This window comes from Plasmodium gaboni, chromosome 7, assembly GCF_001602025.1.
Source record: "Plasmodium gaboni strain SY75 chromosome 7, whole genome shotgun sequence".
Taxonomy (NCBI): Eukaryota; Apicomplexa; class Aconoidasida; order Haemosporida; family Plasmodiidae; genus Plasmodium; species Plasmodium gaboni.
In genome coordinates, this window is record NC_031487.1 from 466,781 (window position 1) to 477,522 (window position 10,742).

General features: G+C 20.1%; 4 protein-coding genes across 4 annotated transcripts; 3 read left to right on the forward strand and 1 right to left on the reverse strand.

Moving 5' to 3' along the window:
- Positions 1 to 197: 197 nt before the first annotated feature.
- Positions 198 to 2,780, forward strand: PGSY75_0715600 (putative GTP-binding translation elongation factor tu family protein; the record flags this gene model as incomplete). The annotated part of the gene is made up of 1 exon (XM_018784997.1): positions 198 to 2,780. One exon carries the CDS (start codon positions 198 to 200, stop codon positions 2,778 to 2,780), a length of 2,583 nt encoding a protein of 860 aa, XP_018642498.1.
- A 1,058-nt stretch (positions 2,781 to 3,838) lies between these two features.
- PGSY75_0715700 (hypothetical protein) lies at positions 3,839 to 4,198 on the forward strand (the record flags this gene model as incomplete). Its single annotated transcript, XM_018784998.1, has 1 exon — positions 3,839 to 4,198. One exon carries the CDS (start codon positions 3,839 to 3,841, stop codon positions 4,196 to 4,198), a length of 360 nt encoding a protein of 119 aa, XP_018642499.1.
- Positions 4,199 to 4,908: 710 nt separating this feature from the next.
- PGSY75_0715800 (drug/metabolite exporter, drug/metabolite transporter) lies at positions 4,909 to 6,177 on the reverse strand (the record flags this gene model as incomplete). Its single annotated transcript, XM_018784999.1, has 1 exon — positions 4,909 to 6,177. One exon carries the CDS (start codon positions 6,175 to 6,177, stop codon positions 4,909 to 4,911), a length of 1,269 nt encoding a protein of 422 aa, XP_018642500.1.
- A 1,947-nt stretch (positions 6,178 to 8,124) lies between these two features.
- On the forward strand, positions 8,125 to 9,777 carry PGSY75_0715900 (putative zinc transporter; the record flags this gene model as incomplete). The annotated part of the gene is made up of 1 exon (XM_018785000.1): positions 8,125 to 9,777. One exon carries the CDS (start codon positions 8,125 to 8,127, stop codon positions 9,775 to 9,777), a length of 1,653 nt encoding a protein of 550 aa, XP_018642501.1.
- Positions 9,778 to 10,742: the final 965 nt, after the last annotated feature.

Here is a 10,742-nt window from a genome sequence, read left to right on the forward strand (position 1 = left end):
TAAAATTAAAAAATCATAATTTGTTCTCCCCCTTTTTGATATCCTCCTTTTTTTCTTTTTAAATAAAAACATCAAAAAAAAAAAAAAAAAAAAAAGAGGGATGTATATATTTAGCCCTTATATGTGGCATAATTCTGTGGAAAGAAGAATATACAAATAAACATAAAAATAAAATATAAAAATAAAATATAAATAATATGTTAAACCTGTGGAAAGGTTTAAACACATATACCAATAAAAGGATTAGACATCAAAATATTATTACCAATGAGATATTAATAAAAAAGCAGACAAGAAATAATCACAATTTTAATATATCATTAGAAAAAGGATGGGAAAGAAAATTATGTAACAATATAATAAATCGAAAGGATCTACTTTTAAAAAAGATGGAGATGAAAATAAGTATGTCATCGATGAATATTAGAAAGTGTAATATGTTAAATAATATAAATATATTATATAATAATCTAAACAAATATGTAAATATATATATGAATAATAAAATAAAATGCTTTAATCATATGAATGGTACACGTCATCATTATAGTAGTAAAAAATTAAATATTATAGATCCTGAAAAGATTAGGAATGTTGCTATTATAGCGCATGTAGATCATGGTAAAACAACTCTTGTTGATAAATTATTAAGACAAGGAGGTGAAATTACAAATAATGATAGAGTAATGGATCATAATGATTTAGAGAAAGAAAGAGGTATAACTATAATGTCTAAAGTGACAAGAATAAAATATGATGATTATTATTTTAATATTGTAGATACACCTGGACATTCTGACTTTGGTGGAGAAGTTGAAAGAGTATTAAATTTAATTGATGGAGTATGTTTAATTATAGATGTAGTAGAAGGACCTAAGAATCAAACCAAATTTGTTTTAAAAAAATCATTATTAAATCCTTCTTGTAAAATTATTGTTATTATGAATAAATTTGATAAGCCCAGTAATATGAAAAAAAAAGAAGAAATAGAAAATGAAATTTTTGATCTCTTTGTTGATTTAAATGCTCCTGAAGAATTAATGAATTATCCTATTTTATATGCATCCGCAAAAAATGGATGGTGTACAGATAATTTTGATGAGGCTAAACAAAATAATACTGAAAAAAATGATGTATTAGTTATATTTAAAAAGATAATAGAATATATTGATTCACCCGTTCATTTGTCAAAAAATAATAAGCTTCTTGAAGATAAAAGTACAAACCATTTGATGGATGAAAAGAACAATAGGAATGAAAATTCCGAGCATTCAGAAAAAGTATTTAGAGAGGAAAATGAAAAAAAAAAGGACTATATGCAAAATGATGAGACTGATAAAATAGAGGATATCTCACAAGTTGATAAAAAGATGGCATCAATCGCAAATAAAAATAGTAACAACAATAATAAGAATAACAACAACAATAATAATAATAATATTAACAATAATAATAATAATGATAACAATATGTATAACAGTTCTTTAGATTTATCTTCTCAATCCATTAACAAAAAAAATGAGAAAGATAAAATTATGACAGATGTTATTCTGAAGGAACCATTTTGCATGCTTGTCAGCTTAATAGACCATCAAGAAGGAGTTGGAGTTACTGTGACAGGCAAAATTTTTAAAGGTGTTATAAAAAAAGGAGATAGTATTATTGTAAAAAGTGAAGACAATAAATTAAGAGGACATTGTGTTATTAAGAATATTTTTTATATGAAAGGTCTAAAAATTGAAAATGTACCTTTTGCAAGTGCAGGAGATATAGTTAATATATCTATTGCTAAAGGTGTTACACCATCAGTGAATGATACTATAACATCCGATGAAAATATGGAAAGCTTAAAAACTAGACCAATCGACCCTCCAGTGCTATGCCTAAAAATATCACAAAATACAAGTCCTTTAACAGGCAAAGATGGGAAGCATATTACGTTATCATCTATAGGTAATAGACTTAAAAAAGAAGCTGCAATAAATATAGCTATAGAAATAAGCGAATCTGAAAAAAAAGATAGTTATGAAGTTAAAGGAAGAGGTGAATTACAACTAGGTATTCTTATAGAAAAATTAAGAAGAGAAGGTTATGAAATGACAATATCATCACCAAATGTTATATATACTAAAGATGAGAAAGGAAATTTATTAGAACCTATTGAAGAATATCATATTACTATTCCATCATCAATGACTTCAAATGTTATTGAAAAATTAAATACAAGAAAAGCAGAAATTGTAGATATTATAAATGATGACAATGATAATACATTTATCAAATGTATATGTCCATCAAGAAATTTTTTTGGTATGAGATCTTATTTAAGAGATATAAGTAAAGGGACTTCTATAATTAATTCTGAATTAAAAGAATATAAAAAAAAACAACCATCATATAAACGAGATCGTAATGGAGTTATTATTTCATCATCAAGTGGAACAACAACAGCTTTCTCATTAGATCCTATTCAACAAAAAGGTAATTTATTTGTAAATGAAAATTATCCAACATATGAAGGTATGATTATTGGGGAACATTTTTTAAGTAATGATATTGAAATGAATGCTATAAAAATAAAACCTGTTCAACATTTGAGAAATAAAGGACATGAAGATACAATAAGAATTAATCATAAAAATATTACTATTGAATATGCACTCTCATTTATTCAAGATGATGAAGAAATAGAGGTAACACCTAAAAGGATCGTCATGCGTAAAAAAATATTGAATACTGAACAGAGAAAAACAGCAAACAGGAAGGCAAAGCATGGCTGAACATATGGGGACACAAATATGGAAAAATATAAATAAATAAATATATATGTCATATATATACGTCATATATTTATATATATATATTTTTTTTTTTTGAATAAAAAAATCTCAACTACACATTTGTACCTTTGAAAGAAATATATATTTTATATGATTTATATATATATATATATATAATATTTTGTATATAATAAATAAACACATTTTAATCATTTTTTACAATGTTTTATTTGTATTGTGTATTTTAAATAAATATAAACAAAATTTGTTCACTTTTTTAATATAATATATTATATATATATATATATATATATATATATGTATGTATATTTTTTTTTTTTTTTTTAAGTATAATTTTGTTCCTTATTTTTAAACCTTCAATTTTTGAATATATAATTATGGCATAAGAATCAATAGATACTTTGCACAACATACCAACTTATTGTAATATAATGGTAAATTTTGTATTTGAAAGAGGAAAATAAATTATGTTTTTCACTCATATAAATATACATTTATATATTTTGTTATGGTATTAGAAATAAAAATTAAAATAAAAATACACATCCTTTTTTCTTTTTTTTTTTTTTTTTTTTTTTTTTTTTTTTTTTTATTCGCTGAAAAAGAAAATATTTCAGTAATATAATTTTTGGTATAATATATAAAAAAATATTTATATATTTAAAGATTTTATAAGAAAAAATAAAATAATATATAAACATATATATATATATATATATGTCATTTTTTTGTTATATTGTTTGAATATATTATTTAAGGAAAATTCCAACTGAATTATTTTGCAGACCCTAAAAAGATGATAAACAATTTATACGATGAAAAAGGAATAACATTATGAAGAAATGAAGAAATGAAGAAATAAAGAAATTTTTTTGTCCTATTTTTTTTCAAAGTACAAAGGATATACCACAAATAAATATATAAATATATATAAATAAATAAAAATATATATATATATGTATATATTTTAGGCACACCATTTTGTTTGTAACCTCATATAATAATAAAATATATACAATTTTTATTTTTTTTTTAATATGAATATTCGAATATTTCATTTTAATTTGGTTAAGAAACAATATGCTCATAAATTTGCTTCACCTGATTGTCCTAATTTAATAAATATTAAGAAAGTAGTTTATGAAAAATTAAAGCCCATATGTTTTTATATAAAACAAGATTATACTATGGGTCATCACGTTCATGATATGCATTTTTATGGAATTTTATGTTCTCCTTTATTTGAAAATAAAAGTTATAAAGATATGAATATAATGGTAGAAAAATTAATGAGTGAGATAAATTTAGCTGGAAGGGTTAAGTTACATTGTCAGCCTCCTTCAAGATTTAATAAAATGAAAAAGCACATCAGATGGAGATGGAACATGGAAAAGTGAACATTTTTCATGTAAATTATATGTATATAATATATATATATATATATACATATATTTATACATATTTATGTGAGCTTATTTTTTTTGTTAATCAGATACATACTTATATAATCATATAATCATATATTTATATATTTATATATTTATATTCATATTTATTTCATTTTATTTTTACTTATATTATATACCTATAAACCCATAAAGATTTAGCTTTTAAATATATAAACAAAATAAAAGACATTTTGCAAAACAAAAAAAATACTATCCTTAATTTCATTTTATTTTTAAAACGTGGTGTTATATATATTTATTTCTTCTTAAATTATGTTAATTTTGATCACAATAAAAAAAAATAATAAAATAAAAAAAAATAAAAAAATATATATATATATATGATCACATATATATAATATATATATTTTGTAAAAACAAAAAATGCTGAAAAAAAAAAAATATATATTTTTTATTTTTAAAATAAAAAATGGTGATATATGGCAATATGCCATAATTTACCCCCTTCGAAAAAAAAAATATATATACATATATATATTTTTACATATATATATTTTTACAATATGTGTACTGTTCCATAGATATATATATTAAGGAAGTACATATTTTTTTATTTTTTTATTTTTTTATTTTTTTATTTTATTTTTTTATTTTTTTATTTTATTATTTTATTTTATTATTTTTTTATTTTTATGGTTTCACTTTTTGGGATGCCTGTTACAGCCATACTGATATAAAAACAAAGACAAGATAATAAAAAGTGTTCCAATAATTTTGCCAGCATTTATTGTTTCATTAAGAAAAAGTCTTGCTAAGACAAAAGTGAAGCATGGTTGAAAGGACTGATATAAAGAAACCGTTATAGGTGTTAAATAATTGAGTGCTATAATTTGAATTTTCCAACATAAGATAATGATAGCAATTGTTGAATATAAGATACAAAGAAACTGTTGCATATTTAATTGAGATATTTCTTGAAGAATATTATAATTTTTATTAATAAATATTTCTCCTAATATTCCAAATGGTAATGTTATAATTAATAAGAAAAACATTTGAGACAATTGTATAATATCATTACTTACATATTTAGTAGCTACATTAATATATATAACTTGTAATCCTTTAGTAATTGGTACTGTTAATAATAAATAGAAACCTAAATCGAAAGATTTAAGACTCCACATTTCTGCTGTTATAGCTAATCCAAAAAAAGATAAGAGTATAGAAAAAGCTGTTATATAATTCATTTTTTCTATTTTTAAATAATAAGATATGAGAGCTGTAAAAATAGGAATGGTAGGTTGAATAATAGCAACATTATGTGAATCTGTATATTGTAAAGCAACAATTACAATAACTTGTCTTAAGGCACCTGTTATAGATAATATTAATATAGGCATATAAGCTGCCTTGGGTATTAATTTTTCCTCATTAAAAAATAATCGATTAAAAAAATTACAACTAGAACTTTCTTCTATATCATTTTGTATACATTTATTTTGATTCACATTTATATTATCATTATTATTATTATCATTTGATTGGTTTTTGTTTTTATATTTTTTCTTATTCTTGGATGACCAACCATATTTTCTACTTGTCTTATTTTCCTCATTTGGAGTAGCTAACTCTAAATCTTTTCCATTGCTGTTCATATCAGTATCAATATCTTTCATATCCTGATCTAATAATCTTTTATTTTGAGAACATGGTTTTTTTGAAAGGAACATATATATCATCAAAGGTATTGTTAAAGCTGTTCTTAATATAATAAAGATATAAATTGATCCATTTATCTTTATAAAATATTTCATCAATATATAGTTTATACCATATAAAAACATAGAAAATAATAATAATAAATTAACTCCTATCATCAATAAATTGTTACTCCCATCATCATTCCCACTACTAGAAAGAAACCTATCCAATTTGAAGAAATCATTATTTAATATACTACACATAATTTTTTATCATGTATATAATATTACAAATATATATGATGTTTGCACTATACTCAAAAAAAAAAAAAAAAAAAAAAAAAAAAAAAATATATAAAAATATATATATATATATATTAAAATATATAATTATAATATAATATATTATGTGTGTGTATTTTTTTCTTGTGAATTATATATTACTCTTAATTTTAGAAATTAGAATATAAGCATTTTTTTTATTACTCAACAAAGTAATAAGCACATATATATATATATATATATATATATATATTACATTTGAGAAGAATTGTTTTATTTATTACTCCAAGAGAATAAAAAAAAAAAAAAAAAAAAAAAAATATTATATATATATATTATATAATTAGCTTAATTTTTTTTATTCTTTTAACCATAAGGATATATTATATAGTACATACTATGTAAGCCTAAACCTTGTATTACACAAAAAATTGTAAAATTAAGATATACATATATATATATATATATTTATATTGAATATAAATATTTGCCTACCTAAGAAAAATGTATAGCATAAAATATATATTACATATATATATTATATATATATTAAATATATATTATTATAGTGTGTATTGTTATTGTAAAACTTCATAGTCAATAATAATAATAATGTATCCCTCTCCCTCCCTTTTTTTTTTTTTTTTTTTTTTTGCATATATAAATTTAAATATTTCTAAAATTTTTGTATAATTTTCAACATTTATATTTTGAATAATATATGTCCTAAGGATGAATAATTGTTAAGTTTCATTTTCATGATAGTTAATGTTTTTTTTTTTTTTTTTTTTTTAAGAATACAGAATATAATATATATATATGAATATAAAAATATACATTTATAAATAATTATATTATTATACACATATTTCACAAAAATAATAATATTACAAATAATATATATATATATATATATATATATTGTATTTTTTTTTTTTTTTTTTTTCTTTTTTTCTTTTTGCTTGTCACCTTTTAGTTCTAAAACCAAATATAACCCCCAATTAGATGAATTTATTGTTTTGTTCTTTTAATTATTATTATTGTTCTTAATATATATATATATATATACACATATTTATATACACTTTTTTCCATATGATAATGTTCTGTTAGTCTTAATTTTTAAACATTATCACTTATACAATTAAAGTTTAATTCTAATTATTATATATATATATATATATATTTATATATTTTTTATTTATTTATTATTTTTTTTTTTATTGTATGTCATAGTATAAGATAAAATATAATTCTTTCACATTTGAAACATTTATTATTTTATTATGATAATATGTATTTATTTTTAATATTGAAGAATCGAACGTAAAACAAATGAAAAGAAAACAAAACAAAAGAAAGAAGAAGAAAAAAAATACAAGACAAAAAAATATATCTAGTAATATATAATATTTTATAATTAACATATATATATATAAATAAAATAATATGATTGTTTATATGTACATATACATATACATATACATATACATATACATTTTGTTTATATAGTTATGTACGCCTTTTTATGTCTCATACAACAAATTTATTTCTTTACAACATAATCATTTTATAACTCTTAAAAAGTATTGCATTGTTATGTAAATATATATATATATATATATTTTTTTTTTTTTTTTATGTAGCATTATAAAATATCTTTCTATATAGAAAAAGGGGAAAATAAAATAAATAAATAAATAAATAAATAAATATATATATATATATATGCATATATATATATATATATATATATATATATATATATATATATATATATATATATATTAGGAAGTAAAAACAAACAGCTGATATATATATATATATATATATATACACATATATATATCAAAATACTTATCATAAACAATATATTTGTTTCTTCAAGCAAGCCAACCCCCCTTTTATATCCTTTTCATTTTATAAAGAATGCCAACCGAAATGAACTCTTCGTTTCTAGATAATAACGAAAGGAATTTAAATTTAGTTGATAAGATGTCGCAATTGTATGACAAGTCTCAAAGAAAGGCAACTAAGAAATTAATTATAGCTAGCATAATATGTATAATTTTTATGGTAATTGAAATAGTAGCAGCAATAGTATCAAATTCTTTATCTTTAATGTCAGATGCTTCTCATTTATTTTGTGATTTATTATCTTTTGCTTTAAATTTATTTTCTATATATGTTTCAAGTTTTCAAGGGAATGTAGATATGTCATTTGGTTATCATCGAGCTGAAATTATAGGTGCATTGTTTTCTATATTTTTTATATGGTCCTTATCAGCATATATTTTATATACAGCTATATTTAGATTATTCGATGTTCCAAAGGTCAATGGATATATTATGTTTATTACAGCTTTTATCAGCACGTTAGCTAATATATTTATGGCATATGTTTTACAAGTACATTCTCATGGGTTCGGGTTCATGAATGAAAATAAATGTAGTAATCATAAACATGAATCATCATCTTATCATGATAATTCTTCTTCTTTAATTTTATCAGATCATAAGAGTAATAATAATATCGAAAATAATGTTAAGAAGAATTCCTTATCAAAGAGATATAAAAATATTAATAGTGATATTATAATTGATGAAAACGATATAAGAAATAATAAAAATAATCTTTGTGCAAATAAAATGGATGGAACGACGTGTAATTATGTAACCTTTGATTATTATGATAACATGGATGAACATGATAAGAATGTAGAACAAGTTGATCAGATGTATGAAAAAAATAAAAATTATATGAATAAAGAAACATATATAAATAAAAATGATTATACATCTACAAATTTGAATTCTAATAATTTATACTCTAAAAATAAAGCATCTAACAACCAACAAAATAGTATAGATAATATAAATAATAATATATATAATGAAAAAAAAAAGAAAAAAAAAAAAGAAAGTTGTTGTGATGTAAACAAAGTACAAGAAGATGATATTCAAAAAAATGACATACAAAAAGATCATGCTTATATTATAGAAAGTGAATATTGTGATGACTTATTAGATAATCATAATCATACACATGAATCTACAAATCATAATCATAGTCATGATGATATAAATAACATTAGTTTAAAAACAGCATATCTACATGCACTTAGTGATTTATTACAAAATGTAGGTGTTATGATTGCATCTTTATTTATATGGTATGATCCTAGATATTCAATAGCAGATCCTATATGTTCAATTATATTTTGTTGTATTGTTTTTTCTACAACTATGTCAGTCATTAAAGAAATATTAAATATATTGATGGAAGGAACACCTGTAAGTATTAATTTAATAGATCTTAAAAATGATCTATTAAAAATACCAGGTGTATTAGATGTACATGATTTGCATGTATGGTCCTTATCAATTGGAAAACCAGCTTTGGCTTGTCACATAGTTGCTAGTAAAACACATTCTCATAGCGTATTAAATGACGCTACATTATTATGTCAAAACAAATACAAAATATTACACACAACAGTTCAAACTGATTATTCTTCAAACAGATCGAACTGTGAAACGGAAGCGCACCTTAAATGTTCCACGTTAAAAGGGGACACATAAAATGTAGAGTATTACACAAAAAAAAAAAATAAATAAAAATAAAATAAAAAATAAAAATAAAAAATAAAAAAATAAAAAATAAAAAATAAAAAAAAAATAAAATAAAAAAAAAAAAACATGTTACTATATATATATAATAAATATTTATAATTTTCCATGGTTAATAAAATTAATAATACATATATATCAATGCCCCTTACAATTGTAAAGGCATACATATATATATTATTGAAATGATAATTGTTGTATATAATTATTTTATTTTTATTTTTTGAATTATAAAAAAAAATTTTGGTTTCATATCATGTATACATATACAAATTATTATATTTTTATTTTGTCTATGTTTAATTTTATATATACCTGCCCATTTATTATTATTATTATTATTTTTTTTTAAAAAATCATATGTAATATTTTTTCCATAATATTTTTAATTTATATTGTTTTAATATATATATATATATATTTATATGTATACCTTTTTATTATGAAATATTAAAAAACAAACAAAAAAAAGTTAAATATATATTCTATATAAAATATAAAGTTATCTGTATTTTTTTTGAGTTACATAAAATTATGATATGCTTTTATATCTTATTTATAATTAGGAATGTATTATAAATTCAATGTTACAATGCCTTTTAATTTTGACATATATATAATATATATATATATATATATATATGTGTTAAAATAAATAACAGGATATTTTTTTATTTCATTTTATTTTTTTTTTTTTTTTTTTTTTTTTTTTTTTGTGCTTGAGCTTATTATATCGAATGTACAATGGATGATATTACATACTTTTGACAAGGTTAAAAAAAAAAAAAAAAAAAAAATGTGTAGAACCGTTTTTATTATTTTATTATAACACATTTAAAAATATAGATTAAAATAAATATATTATGAAATAATCTTATTAGAAGATTATTCATTTTGTATTCATTTTTATGATATAT